Source organism: Mus caroli, unplaced genomic scaffold, assembly GCF_978045245.1.
Source record: "Mus caroli unplaced genomic scaffold, Mus_caroli_1 scaffold_8, whole genome shotgun sequence".
Classification (NCBI taxonomy): Eukaryota; Metazoa; Chordata; class Mammalia; order Rodentia; family Muridae; genus Mus; species Mus caroli.
This window is the reverse complement of record NW_028227263.1, coordinates 119740452-119768279: the sequence shown is the minus strand read 5'-3', so window position 1 is coordinate 119768279 and position 27828 is coordinate 119740452. Positions and strand designations below refer to the sequence as shown.

At 49.0% G+C, this 27828-nt stretch overlaps 1 protein-coding gene across 2 annotated transcripts in view; it reads right to left on the bottom strand.

Annotated features, from left to right (window-relative positions):
* The window catches only part of Axl (AXL receptor tyrosine kinase), a 30959-nt gene extending 15895 nt beyond the window's left edge, over positions 1–15064 (bottom strand). The window contains exons 1-10 of one of the 2 annotated variants that reach the window (XM_021168625.3): positions 14784–15064; positions 13631–13856; positions 13228–13328; positions 11974–12150; positions 5039–5119; positions 4785–4900; positions 1480–1690; positions 1049–1188; positions 308–458; positions 64–90 (exon numbers count right to left, since the gene is read on the bottom strand). In XM_021168625.3, the coding sequence (XP_021024284.1) occupies positions 64–90; positions 308–458; positions 1049–1188; positions 1480–1690; positions 4785–4900; positions 5039–5119; positions 11974–12150; positions 13228–13328; positions 13631–13856; positions 14784–14847 (1294 nt within the window). In that variant the 5' untranslated portion in view covers positions 14848–15064. The remainder of the gene's footprint in view (positions 1–63; positions 91–307; positions 459–1048; positions 1189–1479; positions 1691–4784; positions 4901–5038; positions 5120–11973; positions 12151–13227; positions 13329–13630; positions 13857–14783) is intronic. The other variant, XM_029479961.2, reaches the window with a different exon arrangement.
* Between the last annotated feature and the right edge of the window lie 12764 nt (positions 15065–27828).

The window sequence follows — 27828 nt, the reverse complement described above, 5'->3', positions numbered from 1 at the left end:
TGGTGATGAGGCCCTCACTGCATGTTGAGGGAAGGCAGAAAAAGGGGGCGCAAAAGCCCTTACCCAGATGGTGGAGTGGCTGTCCTTGCCCTGTGAGGAGAAAGGACAGAGGAGAGACATGCTCAGAGAGGGTGAGACTGACATGACGCCAAGTGAGCGGGCTGAGGGAGGCTCTGTGTCAGGCTCAGGGTAGCAACAGAATCTAAGCTGGGGGAGCACTCAGAGGCATGGGGAACAAGTCAAAGGTGCCAGGAAGAGACCATCCTAAGGGAAGCTTGAAGGGGGCTGGGTATGGCTTTAGAGTTACCTGGGCGCCAGGGTTCTAGGGGCACAGGAAGGCTCCAGGGCCCATCCCCAGCCGAGGTATAGGCTGTCACAGACACAGTCAGGTTAGCCACAGGCCTGTCCCCCCGCAGTTCCAAGGTCACCTCTCGAGTTAGCCCTATATCCATAAGTACCTAGGAAGTCCAGAGGCGACATCAGGAGGGACACCTACATCTTGAACTCCTAAGACTCAACTCTTGTTCATCCTTTCCCCTCGTCTCTACATTTGTCTCCACATCTCTAGCTCCATGCACTCTGGAACGTCAGCTGCACAGGGCAGGGACTCCGCCTCATCTCTGGCCATATCCTTAGCTTCTCAGAACAGTGCTTGGCACCAGGCACAGCTCAGCATTTGTTGAAGAACTGAATTCTCATCTTTTTGTCCTCATCTAACCCCTTCTAACTTCCCACCCCTCTCTCCACCTTGGGGTGCAGCTAGCCCAGATAAAACATCTGTATAAATTAGGAAGTGCCTCATCCCTAAGATGCTGTAAAAGTTACAATACCCAAGCCCACTGAGGTGCTGTTACAATGCTCACAGACAGACATTCCTCAGCCCCTTCTTCGCGAACCCATTTAGGATTTCTGGAATGCGCCTCAGCGGACATGGTACAACAGTATAGTAGTGCCCGGTTTTCATAATTGTCTGCGTCTACTTTGTCATCTCTTTCCCATCTCCCGCTTCCCACAACCATTCCACCCTAACCCAGCCAGCAGCACCCACCTCGGGGGTGTCCTGGCCTCGATATGCCAGCCGGTACCCTAACAGGGTGCCTTGCAGGGGCACCCTTGGCTCCTGCCAACGCACGAGGACCTGGCTCCCATTCCGCATGGCGCTAACGTTCTCAGGGGGACCCAAGGGCACTGGAGGACATGGAAGAGGGAAGCTGGTACCCCCACCTTTTCCTGACCCCCTCCCCTGTTCCCAGGAAGTGGGGCAGGTTGCAAAGAACACACGCGTGGGCAACTCGTGCAGGCCTTCCATGAGCGGAAGCACAGGGAGAGATCTGGAGAGAAGCCAAAGGGCAGAGCTCAGGGGTTAGGGACTGGACAAAGAGACTAAGGCCATTGTGGGGTAAAGGGGTGAGAGGAGAATTCAGGATGGGACCAATGAAAGCAAAGCCCAATGGTATCTTCCTCCCAAGACTTTCTTACCTCCCTCTGTGGTCTCCACAGGAAGCCAGTGGGTCCAAGGTGAGGGGCCCTGGCTGCTGGTGCAGGATACCCGGATGTGATATGGGGTGTGAGGAAGGAGCTTTTCCAGCCGAAGCTGGTGGGGGGGCACTGATACTTGCAAGGTGAGGGGCTCTTCTGGAGGATCTGACTTTCCCAGCCAGATACCCACCCCATCATCTGACAGCACGGCCTGAGGAAAGATAGGAGGATCAGAGGACAGTTACCAGTTACACTACTCTTGATTGTGGTCCTAGTGTGACTATACAACTTTGCAAGGATGTGTGGGTCTCTGAGTGTGTGTGTGTGTGTGTGTGTGTGTGTGTGTGTGTGTGTGTGTGTGAGAGAGAGAGAGAGAGAGAGAGAGAGAGAGAGAGAGAGAGAGAGAGAGAGAGAGGGTTTAAACAACTCTCTGTGTTGTAGCTCCACAACAGGACAATGGGCATTCAGATTTGCAAAGCAAAGAAATTGTATGGCCACACCCTGTCTTGACCCTTGCAAAAGACACCTCTGGCAAGACTTCCTCCACCCCTGTCGGCTTTCTGAGCCTCAGTTTCCTCATTTAGAGGACCAGAGATGCCTTGAAAGGTTGTTTAAAGATGAAATGTACAGGGCTGGAGAGACCGCTCAGTGGTTAAGAGCACTGACTGCTCTTCCAGAGGTCCTGAGTTCGATTCCCAGAAACCACATGGTGGCTCACAACCATCTGTAATGGGATCTGATGCCCTCTTCTGGTGTGTGTGAAGACAGCAACAATGTACTCCATGAATAAATAAACAAATTTTAAAAAACAGACAAAAAAAAAGATTAAGTGTACAAACTGCAGGAGTGGTTCAGTGGTACAGCGTATACTCTGGATCCGTGATATCACACAAAAACCCATAAGCAAAACCTCAAAGCAACAACTCAAGGACAAAACCAAACAACCAACCAATCAAACAAATAAAACATTAAATGCAGTTGTGCAGCTGATGTGGTGACATACAACTATAATCCAGCTCTCAGTGAAGCAGGAGAATCACCACTTCAAGGACAGACTGGGCAACATAGTAAGATCCTGTCTTGGAGAAAAAAAAATTAAAAAGAGAAAAGCCAGTATCTTTCCCACCATTGAGTGACAAGGGAAGACTACTTGTTATGTGACAAAGTTTAATGATATGTAGGTTAGTTTGTTTACAATATTATCAACTTGTCCCCCTCCCTGACTTCTTTCTTTCTGAGACAGTGCTATTATGTATCCCTGGCTGACTTGGACTTGCTACATAGACCAATCTGGCCTTCAACTCTAAACACACACCTGCCCCTGCCTCCCCAGTGCTGAGATTAAAGGCAAGTCCTACTATGTCTGGTTATTGCTATTGTTTGTTGTTATTGTGATTTTTGTGTGTGTGAGTGTGTGTATGCTATAGGACAACTTATATGAGTCAGTTCTCCTCTTCTATTAATTGTGTCCTGGGAATTGAATTCAGATTGTCCAGTTTGGCAGCAAGCACCTTTACCTGGTGAGCCATCCAGCTGGCCCCCACCTTGTGTTTCGAGACAGGGTCTGGGAGTCGGACCTGGGACTCACTGATCTGCTAGACTGGCCAGCCAGTTAATTCCAGGGATCCATCATCTCCCTCTGCCCCAGCACTGGGGTTCCATGTGTGTTCTATTATGCTCAGCTGTTTTTTTTTGTGGCTTCTGGGGTTCAAACTTGGGTCCTCAAACTTGCATGGTAAACACTGTACTGACTGAGACATATACCTAAGCCCCCTTTTTGGCACGACTGGGGATGAACCCAAAGGTCTCATCAATGTTGAGCAAATGGTCTGCCATTAAACTATCCCTCAGTCCTAAAAGTCAATATTTTTTGAGAGCCTACTCTATGCTAAGTCCCTTGTTAAGCCTGTACCCAGATAAACACATAAATCCCTCCTGCCCACTTAGGGGTTCAATTCTTTTTCTCTTTCCAGTTTTACAGATGGGGAGACCAAGGCCCAGATGTTCAGTATCTTTCCCAAAGTAACATGGCCCTATAAAACCTGAGGAGGGGGCAGGTTAGTGGATAGCAAGAAGGGGCAAGTCTACTCTCTGACCCACAGTGACATACAGGAAGAGGAACCTCTGCCAGGACAAAGGGGAGATGGGTACAGACAGTGGGCTCAAATTCACTCCCACTTCTCTTTTCCCTGGGACAGCCATGACCCTCCCTCAGGAACTGTCCAGCCAGAGCCTGTGGGCAGCAGGAAGTGAGACCTGGAGAAGGAAGAACCCACACTTCTGCTTTTCTTCGGACACTGCATGGATGTGGGTAGGAGGGCAGCTGTGGCTTGACCGACATTTGAGATTGTTCAAGTTGGTGGAATGCCAGGATTGAACCTCGGTTTTGTTCTTCTGGCTAAGGGGGCTGGGGTGGAGGTGCAGGCTATTTTCCTTTCAGGATCTCTCAGTTTCATACCTTGAAAGGGAAATGCCCCGCCCTGGTCAATTCTACACATGGGCTCTACCTCAAGTCACACCCCCAGCCCCTCACTGGGGGATCCTAGGCAGGGGCTCTGCCACTGAGCCACGCCCCCAGCCCCTCACTGGGGGATCCTAGGCAGGGGCTCTACCACTGAGCCATACTTTCAGCTTTCTAAGTCTTTTTTTGAGACAGTCTTGCTCTTTTGCCCAGGGTAGCTTTGAACTCTCCATCCTCTTGCTTCCAAATGCTGACATTACAGGCCTGTACCATTGTAACTCTGCTGTTATATGTTCCATCAAACAGCCTTATCTGCCTGACCTATGCTACATAACATTGAGGTGACGATGTGACTAAAATCAGTGTCCTTAGAGAGCCCAAATGCCATAGTGGGAAATACCTACTCTAGAAAGTGACAGTCCAGAGTGGTCAGGGTGAAGACAGTGAGCATAGGGTTGTGACAGGGACAGCTACAAGTCCTGACAACTTAAGAGTTCCGAATCCAGCTACACTCAATATTACTAATACTAAAAACAATAAAACCAGCTAACAGTCCATAATACATCCCCAGACAATGTTTTAAGTTGGCTGCTTGCCTTCATTTACTGAATTCTTATTTCTATCTTGTAAATATTAGCATTATGACCATCTTATAGATGGGAGAACTGAGGCCCAGAATGGTCTTTGGGGTTTACTCAAATTCACACAGCCAACAGGTGAAATAGGTGAGTCTTGGATTAACTGGTGCGGAAGGGCTGGTTTTCCATTGAGAAGATGATATAGGCCTGTGGGTGTGGATGGAAGGAAGGTTGAGGCCGAAGTGATCAAAGTCAGAGGGTCTCACCTGCAGGTTGCAGTGGGTGAGCGGGTAGATGCCACTCAGGCCAGGGGTCCAAGCTACCTCTAGCTCCGTAGGTTGTCTGGAAACCACGTGGAGATGGTGAGGCCTCTGGGGGAGCACTGTGGGCACACAAGGGAAGGCTGACTCTTAGGAAACTCTCCCCAGAGCCCTCCATCTTCCCTCTGCTTTCTCCTCTGACCTCTGGTCCAGCTTCCCACACCCCTGTCACCAAGATCCCTGAACCCTCTTCTTGTTACCTGTGATGGTGGCTGTGCGGGAGGTGGTGACTCCCTTGGCATTGTGGGCTTCACATGAGAAAGAAGATGTCTTGTTCAGGCCTGGGGAGGAATATGAGAAAGCCTAGTGTCACAGGGGGGAGGACTCCCACACCTTGTCACACAGTCACAGACACACACGTGTAAATGCACACAGAAACACACATGCTTACATACATATGTACACAGACACATGCACCCAGACTCATTTAGACTCATGAAGTGTTCACATGTACAGAGCCAGATGGTACACACCTGTCACACCAGATAATGGGCAGGCTGAGGCAGGAGGATCTCAAGTTCAAACCTGCCTGGCAGAGTGAGTTCAAGCTTCTCGTCTCAAACTTAAATGGTTAAAAAGTGAATGAGAAAAAGAAACAAAGTTGGGCGTGGCGGCGCATGCCTTTAATTCCAGCACTCGAGAGGCAGAGGCAGGAGGATTTCTGAGTTTGAGGCCAGCCTGGTCTACAAAGTGAGCTCCAAGACAGCCAGGTTTATACAGAGAAACCCTGTCTTGACCCCCTCCCCCCAAAAAAAGAAGAGAAACAAAAGGGAGGAGAAAGGAAAGATGACTGCTCCTAGTTATGGGGGAGGGGAAGTTTACCACAGACACGTGGGAGAGATGGGGCATCTAGGAGAGTCCAGGGTGGACATAATCAGACTGAGCTGGGTCATGTGGGGGGGGAGGGGCAGGGAGAGGAGAGAGGGGAAGTGAGGCACAGAGCCAGGAGGCCCAAGGGTACAAAAGACCAGGTAAACAAAAATGGTTGTACTCTATAGGGAAAAGCAGCCCAGCCCCTTGGGTTGGAGAAGTTTAAGGTAGGGTGTGGATTATAATGGTTAGGGGGACCCTGTATATGGAGTGAGGGATGCTGGGAGAACCTGGAGGTGGGGCCCAGTTTGGTATGTTAGGTAGGTTCCTCAGTCGTTTGTCCCAGGCTTGAAATCTAACAAAAAGGATCCTGGACGGGGCTGGGGAGATGGCTCAGCAGTTAAGAGCACTTACTGCTCTTGTAGAGGACCAGGGTTTGGTTCACATAACCTACATGGCTGCTCACAGCTGTGAATCCAGCTTCAGGGGATCCAATGCCCTCTCTGATCTTCACCATTATAGCATGCATCTATCAGGTCCACACACATAAGAGTCAGGCATATACACATATAAAACAGACAAGACTGTGGATGTAGCTCAGTGGTAGAGTTCTTTCCTATAGTGTGGAAGAGTCATCCACATCCCTGCAGAGAAAGGGGTCAGGGGATGTTATATCAACATACCAACATTACCAACATACACTCACACAGGCCAACACAGACTTACACAGAGACACAAACAATGAACACACACTTAGGACAGAGTATATAATAATGTACATAGGTTTGCTCATTGCGATAAGTTTGTCTCCTACAACTGCTCTCTTGGTCTGCTTCTGCTCTCTCTCTCTCTCTCTCTCTCACACACACACACACACACACACACACACACACACACACACGGTCTTCCCACAGGATGCCTATATGTCTATGTGACCTCAGCCTCCTTTCTTCATGCTGGCTTCTTGGATGACACACCTAAGTCACCCTGCCCCTGACTAATCTCTGTAGAATTGGAACCTGGCTTGGCTTTCTCTCCTCGCTGCCAGCATGCTCACACATTGCCCAAGAATCATGTTTCTTAGGCCTCTCTCAGAATCTCCATTTTTAGGAGCGCAGGGGATGTCTGTTTATGTAACCCTGAGGTGGCAGCATGGCCGGGCACACAGTAGGTACTCCACAAATGTCTGTTGAATGAGTGGGTGAATTTTTTTTTCCCAAGACAGGGTTTCTCTATGTAGCTCTGGCTGTCCTGGAACTCATTCTGCAGACTCAGAAATCTGCCCACCTCTGCCTCCTGAGTGCTGGGATCAAAGGTATGTGCCACCACCCTCTGGCTGTGAGTGAATTTTTAAAAAGATCGTGTGTGTGTGTGCCACATTTATTCAGGTGCCCTCAGAGGCCAGAAGAGGGCATGGGGTTCCCAGGAGCTAGACACACACGGGAGCATGTGAGTTGGCCCATGGAAGTTCTGGGAATTGAACTCAGGTCCTCTGTAAGAGGAGCAAGTGTTCTTATCTGCTAAACACTCTCTCCTTCCCCAGAGAAAATTTCTGATCAAGCCCAGGGCCGCACACATGCCAGTCCGATGCTCTACAGATGAACCACACCCCCAGCTCCTCCCTGGTGGATTCTAGGCAGATGTCTCATTGCTAAGCTGCATTCCTAGCCTTCTTCCTTTTAACTTTTCCTTGGAGATAGGATCTCACTAGGTTGCCCAGACTGGTCTTGAACAGACCCTGTAGCTCAGAAGAGTTTTGAACATGTAATCCTCTCGTCTCAGCCTCTGGAGTAGCTGGAATGGCAGGCCGACAAAAGCAAGCCTTACAAGCCAATGAACACGTGTGTGCATCTGTGTTTGGGTGTGTAAGGAAGAAAAGGGAGCCTGATTATGTAACAGGCCAAGCAAGCCAGTTAATGTGTTTTTGAATAAATGTCTTGGTGTGTCTGGGAAAGGTTCGTGGGCCAAGGTATTTGTCTTGAGTCTCTTATTTTGTCTTGTTTGTGTGTGCAACTGTGTCATCACCGTGCACACACAAGTGTGTACAAATACAAATACCCAAGACACAGGCTGGCAAACACACAGATATGCAATACCCATGTGTGCAGAGTCCTCTAGTGCCGGGGCTGCAATTCTGAGCCTGGTGGATGTGGATGAGCGTGCGTTCGCCCATCTGCGTTTCATGGCTTGTGTAAGTCTGAGGACAGCATGTACTTGTGTCACTGTGGCATCTGCGTTTGTGAGAGCGCGGCGTTCCCTCCACCTGGTATGTTGGAGGGCAGCCTTTCTCAGCAGACACAAAGTTTCCTTTTCTCAGTCAGCAAAGGGAGTGGAACAGGGGAAAGTTGGTCTTGAAGGCCGGAAGGGGGTGGGTAGGGAAGCGCCCTAGCCTCCGCTGCCCGGGCTGGCTGCGGTTCCCAGCCAAGGTCAGGTGCCCGCGGCGCAGCCCCCTCGGCCCGGGAAGGGATGCGCGGCCCTTGGGAGGGCACCCTAAGGGGGGCGAGCGCTGGATCACGTCCAGCCACCTGGCACGTGGGGGCCACCACGCGGGGAGCTGGCGCCAAGGGCCAGCCGTAGCAGCCCCGGGGCAAGGAGGGGGGTTGGTTCTGGAGCTCGGTTCTGTTCCGACCGCAGCATTCCTGCCCCCGCCTGAGTCACCGGGGCGCCCCCCACCCTCCACTTCCGGCCTGTCCTGGTGGGCATAGCCTGGGATTTCCCATTCTCATGCCCCAGGGGCTGCTTCTTAAATGAGGACCCTGGGATGAGCTGAGGGGTCTAGGACCCCCTCTCTCCTCCTGCACTCACCCTACAGAAAAGCCTGTGGACTCCAGATGTGTTTTCCAGATGTACTGCCCCGCCCCCACCCCATCCGCTCACTCCCACCCATGGCTTTTCTGAGGGAAAGAGAGAGATGGAGGGAGAAGAGGACACGCCCTGACTCAGATAGAGAGGGACAGAGAGGCACTCACACGCACAAACTGACAAAATTCTTTTACAAAGCACCCTCCCCTCCCCCGACAGTGAATCACTCTTAAATACACAGGGACCGTTATTAGCACAAATATAAACACACAGAAATGCAGCACTGGCTAAGCTATACACTATTCGCAGGGCGGATGCTGTACCAAACACAGTGACATAAATGCACTGGGACTTACTGGTAAACACATGGAGACTGACAATGAGGCATAGCCCCGTAAACAGACAGACAGACAGACAGACACACACACACACACACACACATACACGAACTCTCTCTCTCTCTCTCTCTCACACACACACACACATACACACACACACACACAAGTCAGTGTGGGAAGGAACACATAAACACACAGTCCAACCCCCACACATGCACTGCAAACACCTGGCCAAATAGTATACATAGACATAAATACTGAGAAGCACAAAGCAAGCATACTTCTGTCTCCAGACAACACATGTCAGTGTTGAAAGGGACAGACAAATGGATACAAACTAGGAAGCAATAAAAGTTAATGTTGACTCCTCACCCGCCCCCCCACACACACGCAGAGAGAGAGAGAGAGAGAGAGAGAGAGAGAGAGAGAGAGAGAGAGAGAGAGAGAGAGAGAGAGAACGCTTTATCTGTGCCAAAACAGAAACACAGACGGATGGGAAAACAGGCGGATGGGGAAAACAGTTATTGCGCAGCCACAAAGGCCCTCTGCAGAGACCACAAGATGGGGACACTGCCACATATACATGGGTTGGCACAGATTCATGGCTAACAGGTGAGCGCTTAGGATCCAGTCACCAAGAACCAGTAGGAGTCAGTAACAGACCCAGAGAGAGCACGTGTGTACTAACATTCTGCTGTGAATCTCTGCCTGTCTCTTTGGTACATGCTAAGACACAGAATTTCAGGGTTGACGATCATACTTTTCTTTCCTTTTTGGGGGAGGAGGATTGAGACAGGGTTTTTCTATGCAATAGCCCTGGCTATCCTGGAACTCACTCTGTAGATCAGGCTGGGCTCGAACTAACAGAGCTTTGCCTGCCTCTGCCTTCTGAGTGAGTGCTGGGATTAAAGGCATACAGCACACTGCCTGGCTCATGCTTTTCCTTTGATGGTCAATAAGAAACATACCAACCTAGTGACACAGGCATCTTCCCTCTCTCTTTGGAGACAGGGTCTTGTGAAGCCCAGGCTAGCCTCCTTGACTGTTGATTACAAGCACAAGCTGCCACATCTATATGATATCTTGATCCTGCAAGGGACTGGGACCTCGCAACAGTACATACAAACCCTGTGCACTCCTGTGAACTGGTGTTGTTACCTTAATATACAGAGGTTTTCAAGCTAGCCACATGGTGTCAGCAGCTCTGGTCTCATGAATGGCCATGAACACAGAGCACAGAAGGAAAACAGATACAAGACAAAGTTGACCTTTAGTGACGGCTACAGAGACACACTCAGAGCCACAGAGACTGGCCCCCCACTAAGACATTCTTTCCTACTTTAAGCAGTTGATGCTGATGAATCTGCTGACCCGAGAGGACAGGGCTACACTTTCGGAAATCCTCACCTCTTTGCAGGTGCTTTTGTCAGTAACACACTGAGAGACACAGAAGACCCTCTCACACCTGCGGGCCCCATCTCTTCCCTCCTCCCTTCTTGCCAGCCAGGCTGACTCAAGCCCCATTCTTATCCCTATCAGACCACTCGAGCCACAGGCCTGAGTCACCCTCTGGGGGCCAGCATGCTCATCACACTTCCTTGCACACTCAGAGCTCCCAGAATGCTGGGAATGTGAGCCGTCCCCTCCACACTGGAGGACCCATCCTCACCTTTCCCCGAGAGGCAGCAAGTGGGATTTTAGGAAGCCGTTACTCATCCAGATATTGCTATGTGTTCCTCCATCTCTTCTTCTTTAACAAGGTCCCCTAGCCCTGTCTCTGACTACCATGGGACCCTAAGCAAAGTGCCCGATCTGTATAGTACATAAAGGGAGGGTCACGCTGAAATAGGGGTGCTGTTATTCAGGCCACATTATCATGTGTCTCTCCAATCCGAGTCACTTCAGTAACCTGTTCTCTTTTAATTTTTCTTCCTCACCATGCCCAGCGTTAGCCTCTAGCTTACTATATAGCCAGGGCTAGCTTTGAGCTTGATAATTGAGGATGATCTTGACCTCTGGTAGTCCTACCTCCACCAGTGCCGTGATTGCAGGCATGTACCACGGAGCCTGGTTTCCATGGTGCTTTGAGTGGCCAGGGCTGTGAGCGTGCTAAGGCAAGAGTTCTACCAACTGATTAACAGCCCCAGCCCTTTGGTTTTCTTGTTTTTTTTTTTTGTTGTTGTTGTTTTTTCTTGTTTTTTTTTTTTGGTTTTTTTTGAGACAGGGTTTCTCTGTGTAGCACTGGCTGTCCTGGAACTCACTTTGTAGACCAGGCTGGCCTCGAACTCAGAAATCCACCTGCCTCTGCCTCCTAAGTGCTGGGATTAAAGGCGTGCGCCACCACACCCGCTCCTTTGGTTTTCTTTATTGATAGGGTCTCACACTGAAACCCCGGGCTGGCCTAGAACTCACTATGTCAGCCAGACACATCTCAAACTGGTGACAATCCTTCTGTCTCAGCTTCCAAATTCTAGGATTACAGGTATGAGCCTCCACCCTTGTCTTCCCTAGTCGACTTTCTCTTTTACTCACTTTCCCTCCCTCATTCTACTCTGGACTCTGCTTTTCCAGGAAAGCTCAGCCGAGCATGGACTGAGGTCTAGGGGACACTTCAGAGCAGGGGGTGGGCAGGTCAAAGGAAGTGGACAGAAGAGGGTATTGGTTCATTCTGATGCCCTGCTTGGGTCAGGGCTGACAAAGGAGAACCAGGCCTACACACTTGGGCCACTGAACAGCATTAGAGATTTGGGACAAAGAATGCTATTGAACAGAGAGGGGCTGTGGTGAGCAGAGAGAGAGAGAGAGAGGCTGGGGTGAACAGAGAGAGGCTGGGGTAAGGGGAGAGAGAGAGAGAGAGAGAGAGAGAGAGAGAGAGAGAGAGAGAGAGAGAGAGAGAGAGAGAGAGAGAGAGAGAGAGAGAGAAAGAGAGAGAGAGACAGAGAGAGAGAGAGAGAGAGAGAGAGAGAGAGGAAGAAGAAGGAGGAGGAAGAGGAGGAGGAGGCTGGGGTGAACAGAGGTACACACACAGAAGTAGTGAAACAGTGATGGAGCGACAGAGGGATGGAGAACAGACAGACAGATGAAAAATCACAGGGAGGGAAATAAGACAGAAGACAGAGACAAGTAGACAGACACATCGAATGAAGGGCCCTGGCTGCCCTGCTTTGGCCCACTCTCAGACTCACCTAGAGTTTGCAGACTGTGCTGGGAGCTGTGTCCTGTGACTGGGGCCAGGGGGACAGCATCTTGAAGCCAGAGTAGGGTCACGGGTTCCGGGGGTCCCTGCGCCTGGCAGCTTAGGTTGAAAGGGGTGTTGGCAGGCACAGCTTTGTCCTCAGGCTCCTCCAGGAAGTACGGGAGACCTGGGCAGTCAGGGACAGAAACTTGGTCCCCTCTGTGCCTCTCAGGGCCCCCAGATTGTCATTAGGATGTTGGAGGGGCTGCACACTACATCCACCCTGCAGGGTTTTTTGACTTGTCCCTTATGTCTGATCCCCTAGGACACGTGCGTCACCTTCAGATATCTGATCCTTTATGCTTTTATGCCTAGGACCATGCTTCCAACATCTGGTTTAGCCTATGCCTGACTACCTTGAACCTTTTCCAGGGCATGTAAAAGTCTCGCCTTGTCTGTTTTTCTTTTTCTCTTCCTCCTCCTCCCCCTCTTCCTGTCCCCCCCCCCCCAATCTCTCTGAGATACGATCTGTCTACAGAGTCTTGGCTGTCCTGGATTCACTCTGTAGACCAGGCTGGCCTTGAACTCACAGAGATCCTCCTGTCTCTGTCTCCTTGGTGCTGGGATTAAAGGTGTGTGTTAGCATGCCCGGGTCTTCTCTTTTTGAGGGTCTTTCTATGTACCCCAGACTAGCCTCAAACTACAGATCATCTGCCTCAGTCTCTTGAAAGTGGTGCTGGTGAGATGGCTCAGTGGTTAAGAGCGCCGACTGCTCTTCCAAAGGTCCCGAGTTCAAATCCCAGCAACCACATGGTGGCTCACAACCATCCGTAACGAAATCTGATGCCCTCTTCTGGAGTGTCTGAAGACAGTTACAGTGTACTTACATATAATAAATAAATGAGTCTTTAAAAAAAAAAAAGAAAGTGGCAATTATATGTGTGATTCACTATGCCTGGCTTTCCTTGTATCCCTTTCCTAATGAAGGAGTGAGGTACTTGGAAATACGGGAGAATTAACTTGTGTGCAGCTGATTCCCAGACTAGAAGGTCCTACTCCAAGCACATCTGATTCCCCAGGACATCCAAAAGCTCCCCAAATCTCTCTCCTCTGGGACATAGACCTGTCCCCCATAATGTATGGCCTCCCATGCCTCCCCAACTACCAAGATTCCCTAAGTCTCTGGACTTTACGTCCCAATGGGAAAAGCTCTGAGTTCTTCATCACCTGTCATCCCCGCATAAGCTCTGACCCGAGAACTCACCTTCCAGCCCTACAAAGCCCGGCTGAGACACAAAGGTCCGTCCTTCTAGATGCACCATACACTGGTACTCCCCTGCATCTGAAAGTTGCAGGGCTGAGATTCTAGAAGGGAAGAGGAGGGATTTAGAGGCTGGGGGTCAGAGCTGGACACTGGGATGGTCAGCAGAACTGAAAGAGGGAGGGGGTCTGGACAGGAAACTTATAGGAGGCTGAAGTAGGTCCTATTTTTAACTCATTTTTACAGAAGAGGAAAACGAAACCCAGAGGTCATATCACAAGCTTGGAGCCACGTGCCCAGTAAGTGGTCAGGTGGAGATTCCCAACCCAGGTGGAGGGGCTGCCCAGTGGCTTGGGGTGGAAGGGCTGTGTGTATGGAGCTCACTGGTCAGTGACAGGTGCCACACCTGAGCTGGCTGACAACTTTCCATTCATCTTGCCAGTCTTCGCCCAGAGGCACCTGGGTCTGGGTGTTATCAGCCAGTTCTAGGATCTGTCCATCTCGAAGCCACACCACCTCAGGGGGTTCCCCCTGAACCTGGAGCTCACACCGAAGTGTCCCCGTGAGTCCTCTGGCACCTGTGATATTTCCTGGGTTCCCCACAAATGGACTGTCAGCCTCAGTCTGTGTGTCTGTCAGGGAGATGGTAAGGAGCATGGTTAGAAACCCTCACTGCTCCTCTGGTCCACCTTCCCTATCTGCCCATAGTTGCCAGGACCCCACATAGTTGTAGAGTGACCTCAGAGGGGGGTGGGGTGGAGGCATGGGAGAGGATGGGAGTCTTCCCAGGGGATTGAGGTCCGGCTTCCATCTCATGTCCAGTCTGTTAGGAAGAAGGCCTGGGATCTGGCAGCCTCCCACGCCCTGGACTGCCTGGCAGGGCTGGTCCTTGCCATTCTGGTCTCTAGAGACTTCACAGTCTGGACTGGGAGATAGAGGGAAAGAAAACGGAGCAGAGAAGAAAAGGAAAGGGAAGGGAAGGGAATGAGAGGGGAGGGGAGGGGAGGGGAAGGGGAGGGGAGAGGAGGAGGAGGAGGAGGAGGAGGAGGAGAGAGAGAGAGAGAGCACTCCAGCAGGGCAAGAACAAGTGGAGGGGGACAGCAGTGACAAAGGGGGCCCAGGACTCCCAAACCCTCTTTCTCTAGTCTTCCTCTGTGTTTGTTGGGGAAAGATCCCTTCCTGTAATCTGGACCCTCTAGTTCTGTCCCTCTCCTCAGGACAGATTCCTCAACCCCCCAGCCCTCCCTCAGCTCCTCCTGTCTGTCTTTCTGCCCAGTCCATCTTTTGGTCCTCCCCGTTACTGTTTCTTGTCCTTCTGTTTCTCTTCTGAGTTGCTTTCCTCAACCCCAGGCTCTTTGAGTCTGTGTCTTTCTGCTCCCCCCCTCACCTCCCCCCCCCCCCCCCCCCCCGCGCCCAGGCCAGCACTCTGTCGTCCCAAGGAAACTCCCTAAGCCAGCCCAGTACCCACAACACCTGCCAGCCAGCCCCCACCTCCTCACTGCCCCTGCCCTGGATCCCATCAGTCGGCGTCTCTGCCTCAGTGAGACCCCATCACTCACCCTTAGGGGCTGCACACCCCCAGCAGCACAGCGCCAAGCACCAGGCCAGCGGGACCCTGCCCATCCTCCAGACACCAACAGCTCAGATTGATGCCAAACTTTCTTCCGAAGTTGATGGGCACCTCGCTAGGAAAGGGGGCAGGGCCGGGTTGTCCCCGGCCCTCCCCCCACCTCTGGGCTCCTGGGATTTGGCACTGCCCGCCTGGCACAGCGGGAGCCCCTCGGCTGGCTCAACTCCTCCGCAGCTAGCCGCCTTCCCGGCTACCCTGCCTCATTCTCTCACTCCCAGACTTCTTTCCCCGCCCCTGGCTCCCCCTCTGCCTCCGCCCACTAGGGCCCCAGCCTTGGGGCCACTGGGACTTGGAGGGGTTAACTAGGAGTGAAGAGTACGGGATCTGCCTTGTCTTAAAGGAGCCTGGGCGCCTTGGAGAGAGGCTGGGGAGGAGGAAGGAGACCTCGGTGGCTCATGGTGGCTGAGGCCGGTCCTGGGCTGGTGAGTTAGGAGGATGGGCTCTGTGTCCCCCTGAACTCTCAGGGTCTGGTAAACATTCCTGTAGAATTTCCACTCCTCTCAGCCCAAGACGCCCCCCAACCCCCCTTTCTGGGCCTCCACCCTCAGCCCAGCCTCCCAGGCCTCCTCCAATTCCCCTCACACTCAAGGCAGCTTGAACAAGGACTCTCTCTCTCTCTCTCTCTCTCTCTCTCTCTCTCTCTCTCTCTCTCTCTTGGCATTGACACAGAAGCTGGGACAGGTAGAGACATGCAATGGCATGCTGCCTGCCCACAGATACCCTCAGATGAGCTGGGTCAGGAGCTTGCCTGCTGGAGAAGTCTTACAAATGGAAGGTCACTGCGGGACTGGCATATGGGGGATCAGGGTACTCACTGAGGGCACATCAACACTCAAACCCACTGAAGCCCACTTGAACACAGAAACAGGAATCCAGAGGTGGCAGCAGACTGAAGTGACAACCCCAGCTCTAGCCCAACCACATGACTTTGGGCAATGGGCAAATGCCTGTCTTCCTGTACCTCAGTGTGTCTAGCTGTAAGATGGGGATGAGGACAGCCCCTGCTAATGCAGCAGGCTAGTGCGAGAATGATTTAGGTCAAAGTGCACGCAGTTCCTTGCACAGGGTGGCCCAGATGACGAGGTGCCCAGGATTTTTGCTACCCGTGCTGGTTGTTCCTCTGCCTCAGGATTCTTGTATCCAGCCCTGGCAGATCCGGAGCCAGTATTACGCCTCTGCTGCATGTCTGCTTCTATGCCTCTAGGTGTTTGCCATAGAGGGCATGCTCAGATGGCCTCCGAGTACCCAGTTCTCTTCTTCATTAGTCAGGCTGCTTCTTGATCAAATCATTGAACTGCTTTTGATCACCACAGAATCCCGTGTCACCTCCTGGCATCTCTCTCTCCCCCTTTGTCCTTCTCCACATCCACCACTTCTCCTTCCATCCCCCTGCCTCCAATCCATCTCTTGGTTGGGATGTTTCTGAGAGAGCCCTTCTCCTCCCCCCATGTCTGTCCTCGAGACTCCCCACTTCTCTGATGACCAACTCCAAGCCTCTCAGCTGCTTGCTCTCGGTCCTAACCATAACCACCATCCTGTTTGTATCTTGCTTCAGTGATGTGGCAGCCCCGGCATCTAACCTGCCACCTAGTCTGAGTCTTAGGGTCCTGAACGCTCATGTGGGTTAGTTGCATGGGATGCCCAGGAGAGCTCAGTCTTACAAACCTCTCTCCTATGTGGCTGCCTCTCTACAGTCTCACCCTGGTCTAGCCTTGCCATTTCCCTCCTGAATCCCAGCTGTAATTTGCTCCTTCAGTGGCCCGATTGATTCTTCCATCACGTCTCCCTTTTAGCAGCCACAGGGTGTTTCTTATCCCACATCCTATCTGACCCTTTCCTTCTCCCTCCTTCCCTCTCCCCTGCCACCTAGCTGTATCCCATCTTCTGCTTCAGCCTTTAGGATAAAGCCACAGGCTTCTTACAGGTACCCCTCATTGCCACCTGAGCGTGTCCTCACCTCCCTAGTCAGTTTTCCTTTTCTCACCTGAAACACCTCGCTCACAGGCTGTGGAACATCCATCTGCAGCACTTTGTCCCAAGCTCCTACACTTCCCTCAGCCCCACCTCTCCTCCCTTTTCTTTTGCATCGTTTCCAGCCCCCTCCCACCTAACCTAGCTCTACTCCTTCTACTCCCTTTCATCACCACCTTTTTCTGAGATAGTCTCACTATATTACCAAGGGTGGTCTTGAACTCTCAGTCCTACGTGCTTTGCCCTCCAGAGTGCTGGGTGACAGGCAAGCACCACCACACCCAGCTTACCCGGTGCTTTTCATTGGCAGCGGGCCCCATTTATTGTCATTATGGAGTTATTGCACAATTCTGTTTCCTGCCTGTCTCTCCTCTCTGCTGGTGGACACTGGGAGGACAGCCTGGGGATATCGCAGATATTGCTGCAACCCTCAGAAAAGGCTTGCCACACTGTTGATAAGAAAAAAAAAAGGCATCTCTGGGGTGAAGTGGAAACTTTAGGGTTCTTTGGAAAGTCGGTTGGATGATATTTTGCTGGGGCAAACACATGAAGGGACGTTTCACTAAAGCAGACGTAGGTGTGAAAGGCTAAGGTAGACTCATGAAGGAATGTTTCGCTGAGAGACACACACAGGAGAGAGGATGTTCTGCTAAAGCAAGCGTGTGAAGGGACACGTGATGAAGGATTCTTTGCTAACAACACTCAGGTATTGGTCTGCCTTACATTGCATAGTTGATCTGATTTGTTGGGACTCCACAGACTTGGTGTGAGGCAGACTTGGGTGGAGGACGCATGATGTTTGGAGGGTGTTAGAGATCGGGCCTAATTCTTTGATTCGACAGGGAATGTGCTTGTTTGTGCAAACACTAAAGTTAGTTTTTGATTGATCAATAAAGATGCCAGCGACTAATGGCTGGGCAAAGGGAGGCAGGGTGGGACGCTTAGAGTTGATGGGGCTAGGACACAGGAGAAAGGAGGAAAGGCAGAATTTCAGGATTACTGTGACTCAGGCGGTTGCGGGGAGCGTGGAGAGAGATGGATCAGATTTAGAGCTGCAGAGGGAACATCATCTGAAATGTAGGAGCAAAGGGAAAGTGGCCGGCCGGAAAGGCTGCTCAGAAGCGTCTTGGGCATCAGAGACCAATGGGCCCTACAGAAGGTAACAGCGCAGCAAAGTTAAAAGTAGATCCAAGGAGGCTGGAGAGATGGCTCAGTGGTTAAGAGCACTGGCTGCTCTTCCAGAGGTCCTGAGTTCAATTCCCAGCAACCATATGGTGTCTCACAACCATCTGTAATGGGATCTGGCATGTCTGAAGACAGCTACAGTGCACTTACATACATTAAATAAATAAAATCGTTTTTTTAAAATGCAAAATATGTATTTAATGTTTCTAACCAGTACAAAGACCAAAGGCCACATTTACTCTAAGTTAGTCACAAACCAATTATTTAATAGAAGCTATAAAATAATTGGGAAGAATATTTGGAAAATCTCAAAAGATTTAAAATAGGAGGACACTTTACAAAAAGCCATGTAAGAAATAAAATTCCTCAGTTATATGTAGAAATGTAACATTACAGGGGAGCTTATAAAATACAAAGACAAGTATAAAAGGACTGTGTATTCTAAATCCAAAAACTCAATAATAACCAAATACTTAGTTTTAAAATTTACAGTTCCTGGGTATGGACCACATTATTATACACATCTTCCAAGACAGCAATCATTATTCTTCAGTTAGCCATGTAAGGTATCATCTTCTACAAAATCTTTGGCCATCTCTCCTGTGATCACATCAATGTGACTAACCTTATTTCTGGACTTTACACCATAGAATTTGTCAGCTGAATCAAGCAGTTCAGGCCTAAAAGCAGTAGTAATAAACTGGGCATGTACAGCTAGCTCCATAATCATATCTGACACGGCTTTTCTGTGCTGAGCATCCAAAGCTTGGTCGATCTCATCAAACAGGTAAAGAGGAGCAGGGTCACATTTCTGAATGGCAAAGATGAGAGCAAGGGCTGCCAGAGATTTCTGTCCTCCTGATAGCTGCTGCATTTCTCTCATCTCCCCTTGCTTCCCTATAAACGACACCCTGACCCCAACTCGTGTGAACTGGTCAACTGATGGAACACTGCTCTGTGACCCAGAGCCCCGTTCGCTCTCACCGCTCCCTTCTCCTTCATCCTGAGACTGGCTGCCCTCCACATCTCCTTTCTTCATCACCAAAGTTGCTTTGCCACCAGGTACCAACTTCTGGAAAACTTCACTGAAGTTCTTAGATACCTGTTTGAAAGTTAACTGAATAGCTTCATATTTTCTAAGTCTGAGTACATTCATCAATTCCATGATTGAAAATCTTTTTTTTAAAGTAGATTTAGAAAGTGTTGAGCCAGGAGTACATGAGGGGAAAGCATGCTAGCATGGGAAGATTTAGGAGTGCCCAGCCTTTGAGGTAGCCAAGGCATTTCAAAAATAAACGAATGAGTGTGTCCTTCATTCAGGGATCCAAAGATTCCCTGGGCGGGTGGCTGGAAGCTCGACCTGCCAGGACCATAAAGCGATGTTGCTCAAACTCACCCTACAGGAGGGTATAAATAGGACTCCATGGAGTGACGGAGACAGAACTTGGCTTGCTGGTAGTTAGCTGTGTGACGCTCGCTCGTGGGTTTCACATCTTCGCTTTCCTGAGAAAGGCACAGCCGAGAACTTCTCCCGGCATTCCTCCTGGTCCCTCCTGCTGACTCAAGCTGAGGCTGGGGCCTGGCTGTCTCTGCTAGATCATGTCACCGTCACCGCTGTTGCTAACCTGACTCTACTGAGCTGGACTGCTGGTGTATCCATGAAGTGTTTGCGAATGGAAAGCGCTGTCTGCTGTGAACTGAACTACTGATTTCCAGACAACACAGATGGGAGTTGCTCTAAAGAACTTTTATAAACAGGTCCACTTCCCTCGCCCCCCATCCTTTTTTTTCTACTACTTCTGGAAGGTGGTGGGCTGAAAGGGAGGTTAAAGCATTTAAGAACCATCATTAAAAATAGGATTTGAACAAATTAAAGTCACACTGGGTTACAGAGGTCCATCCCAGGACTGGGGATCTGACTCGGGTGTGTTGAGGGCTTTACCCAAGTAAGAGCCAGGTGTGGCTGTCAGCGCCTGTAACTCTAGAGGTGGTGAATATGGGTGGATCCCTGGGGCTTACTGATGAGCCAGTCTAACCGAAACTGTGAGCCTCTCGTTCAGTGAGAGACCCTGTCTCAAAGAGTAAGGTAGAGGGCTGAGGAGGTGGCTCTGCAGCTAAGAGCACTAGCTGCTGTTCCAGGCGACTTGTGGCGCCAATTCCCAGCACACACTTGGCAGATCACAACTGGCTCTGTTCCAGAGGATCTGATGCCCTCTTCTGGCCTCTGCAGGTACCAGGCATGCACATAGTGTGAAAACAAATATACAGGAAGACAAAACAACTAGATACATCTTAAAAATGATAGTCCTTAGCAAAAACAAAAACAAAAAAAACCCAAACCCAAAACAAAACAAAACAAAAAAACCAACAGGTTGACAGAGAGGAGGAAGACATCTGACTTCTACCTTTGGCCTCTGCACACACATGCAGGGGCACATACATCTGTGAATGTGGAGGCAGGCACACATACACATGCATACATACGTATTACATACACAATCCACATTAAAAAAAAATCACACCCTTGTGTTGATTCACTAAGGTCAGTGAACTCGGGGGGGGGGGGGAGGGGGATTCATGTCAAATTTAAACTTGTGAAGCCATCGCTCAAGAACCTGAGGGGTTGCAGCAGGAAAAGAAGCTAGTCAATTCAAGGCTAGACTGGGCTGTATAGTGAGGCCACCCCACAAAAGCAAACAAAACCGAAAGTATTGGCCAGGTATGTATGCCTCCAATCCCAACAGCTGGGAGGTAGACGCAGGAACATGAGTTCAAGGTCATCCTCAGATACACAGCAAGTTTGGAGTCAGCCTGGGTTTTGTGTGAGTGTATTTCAACAATAAACAACAGAAAAATGTTTGTACCTAATGTGCGTCTTTAGTCTATGGTGAATTACCTTGAATTTCATTTTAGAAAGTGGAGACGGGGGGTGGGGGGGCTGGTGAGATGGCTCAGTGGGTAAGAGCACCCGACTACTCTTCCGAAGGTCCAGAGTTCAAATCCCAGCAAACCACATGGTGGCTCACAACCATCCGTAACGAGATCTGACTCCCTCTTCTAGAGTGTCTGAAGACAGCTACAGTGTACTTACATATAATAAATAAATAAATATTAAAAAAAAGATATTTAAAAAAAAAAGAAAGTGGAGACGGTGCTGGAGAGTTGGTCCAGCAATTAAGAGCACTTGTTGCTCTTGCAGAGGACTCGGGTCCAGTTCTCAGCACCTACATGGTGGCTTACAACTGTTTATAACCCTAGTCCTAGGGGAGCTGATATTTTCTTTTGACCCCCAAAGGCACCAGGCATGTACTTACAGGAATGCAAGTAAAACACTCATATACATGAAATGACAAAATAAATTTATTTTAAAAAACTTTATGCCCTCCACACTGAACATTGAGAACACAACTCAGTTTTCTCAATGAGCTCCAGTGATAAGGACCACAATGATCCTCCTGCCTAGGGCTCCAGTGTTGGGGTTAAAGGCTTGTGCCACCAGCACTCGAGCCCTACTCCTACTTTTATTATAAATATTTATTCATTGTGTGTGTGTGCCCGACTTCAGTATCTCTGTGTCACATGTGAGTGCAGGAGCCTGCAGAGTTCGGAAGAGGGCATTGGTCCCTTGGAACTGGAGTTACCATGGCGTGAGCTCCCACGTGGGTGCTGAGAATCAAACCCGGGTCCTCTGCATGATCAGCAAGTGCATGCCTTTACCCACGGAGCCACCTCTCCAGCCCTGGATCTCCCTTTTGTTAGAGACAGAAGAACAATGATAAAAGTACTTCTGAGGAAGTAGGCTGGACCTTGGGGAAACAGCAAGGCACGGAAGTGTGGTCTTCAGAGCCTGTGGTGAGGAAGGTCTCTCCGGGGTTAAGCTAGAGAGCTAAGGAAGTAGGCAGTAAGACACGTGGCAAGAGCGTTCCAGGCGGGAAGCCACCAGCCAGCGGAAAGACTCAGGCAGGCACCGGGTAACTTTGGAGAGACACATTTGTGACTGGAATGAGTGCAGACATGGGCAGGCCCAGGCAGGATGAGTAGTCTCAGCCCAGTAGAAGACCTTGATCATTATTCTGAAGGCCATAGTGGGCTTTGGGCTGGAAATATAGGATTTAATCTGGTTCTGTCTGTCTATTAATATTTCTTTGGTGCCGGGAACAGAACCTGGGGCCTTATGAAACCATGCTAATGAGTCTTTATTAGGTAAGAGCTGAGTGAATGAGCCACACCCCTAGGTTCTCACTAGTAGAGTCTAGGCAAGTTCTCTACCACCGAGCTACATTCCAAACCTTGGCTTTTCTGAGACAGTATTTAATTCTGTAGCTCTGTCTGTTCTGTCTCCTGGGTGTTGAGGTCACAGGGGTGGAGCGCCATGCCTAGTTGATAAATTTACCAATAAATAAATAGAATGAAGGGCGTCACACATCCCACACAAGTGTCACACAAGTATCACTGACCGATGACCCCAGACTTCCACTGGGTTTTATTTAGATTATTTTTAGTTTTTTGGCGATTTACTTTTATTTGTTTATTTGATGTGTATGGGGCATGTCACTGCACACGTGTAGAAATCAGAAACCATTTGTAGCAGTCATTTCTCTCCTTCTACCATGTGGCTCCCTGAGATTGAAAAACTCAGGTTTTTAGGCTTGGTGGTAGGCCCTTTTACCCAGTGATCTCTCTCCCTGGTCCTCCACTGGGTTCTAAAGGATCCGCCAGCTAAGGCTGCTAAGTGAGAAGTTGGTGGGAGATTTCCTAGCAGACACCAGGACCCAGACATACCAGTCTTAACTCTTACAACCCATGAGGTGTGATTTTATGACGTGATATAACAAGAGAGGGAATGTTGAGTATCCCCCAGAGAAGACCACTCAAACACAGCTAAAGCCAATACAAAGTTGGCAGGCAACTTTACTGAGACTGTCTGTCAGTCTGTCTCCCCCTCTCCCCCTCCCCCTCCCTCTCCCCCTTCCCCTCCGTTTCCCTCTCCCTCTCCCCCTCCCCTCCCCCTCCCCCTCTCTCTTTATTTATTTATTTTTGGTTTTTCGATACAGGGTTTCTCTGTGTAGCCCTGGCTGTACTGGAACTCACTCTGTAGACCAGGCTGGCCTCCCAAGTGCTGGGATTAAAGGCATGTGCCACCACGCCCGGCATCTCTCTCTCTCTCTTTAAGGCAGTCTTTCTTTGTGTAACCCTAGTTGTTCTAGAACTAGCTCTGTAGACCAGGTTGACCTTGAACTCACAGAGATCCACCTACCTCTGCCTCCTGAATGTTGGGATTAAAGATGTGTGCCACCATTGCTTGCTCAGAGTGAGCTTTTAAACACAAACCTTGTATCCTGGATTGATGTACTTGAGTTAACAGAAACAGTCAGTCAGAAGCAGAGCTATAGAAGCTGGAAGGCAAGGTTAGTAGATTTAGAGACTTTCCCAGTGCCGTGGCTTTGATGGATTAGGTCTCTGTTTTCCTTTGGACAGGTGGTGCTGTCTATGTGTTGAGTTTTACGGCCGAGGTGGTATTTCCATTGTGGAGTTGGCTGTGCTAAGGTCTCGGGGTCTGCCACAGGCATCTCCATTGAGGAGTTCTTTGCTAGTATGAGCCTGCATCTAATCCAGCTTCCAGTTTATAGGAGATTCTGGGAAGAGAAGGACATTGAGTAACATCAAGAAAAAGCCATCTGCCAAAAACCAGGATAAAAACACTTACACAGGACAAATGACCCAGATTATTTAAAATATAAATGATACGTGGCATGTGGGAACACATGCCCACAATCCCAACACTCAGGTGGCTGAGGTAGGAAGATTTGGAGTTTGAGGCCAACTTGGGGCTCACAGCAATCCTCTGCCAAATATAAAATGGAAAACCTAGGGTTAGGGAGATGGGTCAGGGTGTAAAAGCCACTCTGTGCCCAGGGGAGTTCAATCCCCAGGTGGAAAGAGAGTACCAACACCTACCCCCACATAGGAAAATAAATAAATGTAATAAAAATTAAGAATAAACTAAGTGAGGTGAGATAAAATAAGCGAAAGAATGGACAACAGTTACAGGTTTCCAAAACCGAAAACTCATATCAAGTAAAATCAAGATTCTATTTTTTAAAAAATAATTTACTTCTGTCTTTATGTGTGTTTTGGGTGCCTGCACACATGTCTGTCCACCACGTGTGTGGAGTGCCCACAGAAACCAGAAGAGCGATCTAGACTTATAGAAGATTGTGAGCTGGTTGCTGGGCGTTGAACCTGGGTCCTCTGGAAGAGCATGTAACTCTTGAGCTGTCTCTCCAGCCACTGAGTTTTAATCTCAACAAGTCTACGTGGAGCCTGGTGACACTTGCCTATCATCTCAGCACTTGGGATGTGGAAGCAGGAAGATCAGCAGCTCAAGGCCAGCTCCGGTCCCATGGTAAGTTTGAGGCCAGCCTGAGTTACATGAGGCTTTGTCTGAAAACAGAGTGGAGGTGGACCAGTGTTTCTCACCCTTTCTAATGCTGTGATCCTTTAATACAGTCCCTCATGCTGTGGTGACCCCCAACCATAGAATTACTTCATTGATACTCCATAACTGCTATTTTGCTACTGTTACGCATCATAGTGTAAATATTCGATACGCAGGATATCTGATATGTGACCGCCCACCTCCCGTGAAAGGGTCATTCCACCCCTAAATGAGCCGAGATGTTCAGGCTGAGCCGGAGAGACCCCTCAGTGGTTAAGAACACTTGCTGCTCATGCTGAACACTGAGATTGACTCCCCAGCAGCCACCACTTTTATCTCTAACTTCAGGGGATCTAGTGCCCTCTTTTGGACTCTACAAGCACCAGGCACACATGGCACACATACATGTAGACACAGTCACATAAACATTTTTAAATCTTTACCACACACACAGGGACACCAAGCAAACAAACACAAAAGTAAATATAGTATAGTATTCACTTGTAAGGCCGGTGACGTGGCTCACTGGGCAAAGGTGCTTGCCTCTGGACCTACAACTTGAGTTTGATGCTTGCAACCCACACTGTGGACAGAGAGAACACACTTCTGCAAGTTGTCCCCTGACTTCCATGTACTATGGCACATCATACCCACACGTCCTTCCAACACAAAATAAATAAATAGATAAATAATTAAATAAACGCAAGAATGAAAACAAAATCCTTTTATGAGGCCACCAGGGAAATGTAAACACTGATCTGTTTGTCGTGACGTGTGTCAAAGTGAGTCATACAGTTTTTGACTTTTTAAAAGTAAACGTTAGTTGGGCATGGTGGCTCATGCTTGTCATTCCGACATTCAGGAGGTTGATGTAGGACTTTGTACAGTCAACTCACTACATGATGAGTTCCAGGTTAGCCTGGGCTGCAGAATGAGACCTGTCTCAGAACAAACAAAAATGAGGGGCTGGAGAGATAGCCCAGGGGTTAACCGAGCTTGCTGCTCTTGCAGAACACTGAAGTTCAGTGACATGAACCCAAGTGGAAGACTCACAATCCCCAGTAACACCAACTCCAAGGGATCTGATGCCCTCTTCTGGCTGCTGCAGGCACTGCACACATGTGCGTGCACACACAGACACATACACAGACACACAGACACACATAGTAGTAATAAAAGCAGATATGAATCTATTTAATGCCATTAAGATATATACTTTGACTAAAGAGTTGAAAGTTTTTTGTTTTGTTTTGTTCTTTAAGATTTGTTTATTTTATATATGTGAGTACACTCTCTGCCTTCAGATACACCAGAAGAGAGCATCAGACCCAATTACAGATGGTTGTGAGCCACCATGTGGTTGTTGGGAATGGAACTCAGGACCTCTGGAAGAGCAGTCAGTGCTCCTAACCACTGAGCCATCTCTCCAGTTCCCAAACTGATAGGTTTTGATATCTGAAACCCACATGATAAAAGAAGAGAATGTATGTGTGAGTATGTGTATGTGAGTGTGTGCGTGTGTGAGTGTGTGAGTGTCTGTGTGAGTGTGTGTGCTGGGCTGTGATTTCAGGACCTCATGTTAGCAAGGCAAGCGCTACACCAACTGAGCTGTATTGGTATTTCTATGGTGTTTGTGAGGCAAACACTCTACCCAGACACTATGTCTCCAAGCCATGCTCCCTGACCACAGTCACTAATTGCATACGTTTCATCCTGATGTCCAATAATTCTTGTCTGTGGATGAAGCCATGAAAGAGTGTGTCTTCTTTTTCTACTGAGATAATCGTAATGTCAGCTCTTATGTTGACAGAGGGCAAGGTCAAGGGTTATTATTTACCTACTTATCTTTGAAATAGCCTTTAGATACAGCTTAGGCCACCTCAGACTCACTGTGTACTCCATGCTAGCCCCACACTCTTGGTAATCAGCCTGCCTAAGCCTCTTGGGTGCTGAAATTAGAGACATGCACTACCATATTTAGTTCCATGACTCTTTATATACATTACTTTGAAGATTCCAGATTTCCATGAATGTGAATCTTGAGTGCAAAGCAAGCACAAGCCATTGCCACCTTTAAAAAAATTATTTATTTATTTATTTATTTATTTATTTATTTAATGTATATGAGGACACTGTTACAGTCTTCAGACACACTAGAAGAGGGCATAAGATCCCATTACCGATGATTATGAGCCACCATGTGGTTGCTGGGAATTGAACTCAGGACCTCTGGAAGAGTAGTCAGTGCTCTTAACCACTGAGCCATCTCTTTAGTCCACTGTTTTTGTTTTTGTTTGTTTGTTTGTTTTGTTTTAAGGGCCATCAAGATGGCTCAAAGGGTAGCCAGGTGGTGGTGGCACATGCCTTTAAGCCCAGCACTTGGGAGGCAGAGGCAAGTGGAGTGCTGGGAGTTTGAAGCTAGTCTGGTCACTTAGTGAATTCCAGGACATTCAGGGTTATATAATTGAGATAACCTGTCTCAAACAATAATAACAGCAGCAACAGCAAAAACAATATGAAACCCAATAATTTATACTTATTTAATTATTCAGAATTCCAGAATTTTCCATTTCTTATGCTTTGCAGTATTGGTCATGAGATTCAAGGTTTCCTGTATGCTAAGCAAGTAATTTATCACTGAGCCACGCCCCCAGCCCCTCACTGGGGGATTCTAGGCAGGGGCTCTACCACTTAACTATATACCAGCCTATACATTTATTTCTTTGAAACTTATTAACTGTCTAAAATAGTAAATCCTCCCTCAGGCAAGGTGCAATCAGATAGGAAATGCCTGTAGGATTCCATTCTTATACCCTTCTATAGAATTTAAGCCAATAAGGTGATCTCAAGGATAAAAACAAAACAAAACGAAACAAAACCTTTGTGTGTGCACATGCATGTGTTCTCGTTGTATGGATCTATGTGCCGTGGCTGGGTCGGAAGACAACGTTGGGCATGGGTCCTCACCTTCTACCTAGTTTGAGATGCATCTCTAGTTCACCACTGAATGTGTGAGGTTAGCTCACCTGTGAGCCTCCTTCCTATCTTTGGATTCCATCTCACTTTAGAAGCCCCGAGACTATAGACACATAGTTTTGCCTCTCGCTTTATGTGGGGTCCTGAGGACTCCAACTCAGGTCCTCATGCTCTGTGGCAGGAACTTTATGTACTGAACCATCTTCCAGACTAGAAGACTTTTGTTTTTGATACATTATATATGTAAATGTATAATTTTATGGGTATAGGTGTTTTGTTTGCATGTATATCTGTGTACCACATACATGCATGGTATCCTCAGAGGACATCAGATCTGAAGTTGGAGTAATAAGACAGTTTTAAGTTGCCATATGGGTGCTTGGGATTGGACTTGAGACCTCTG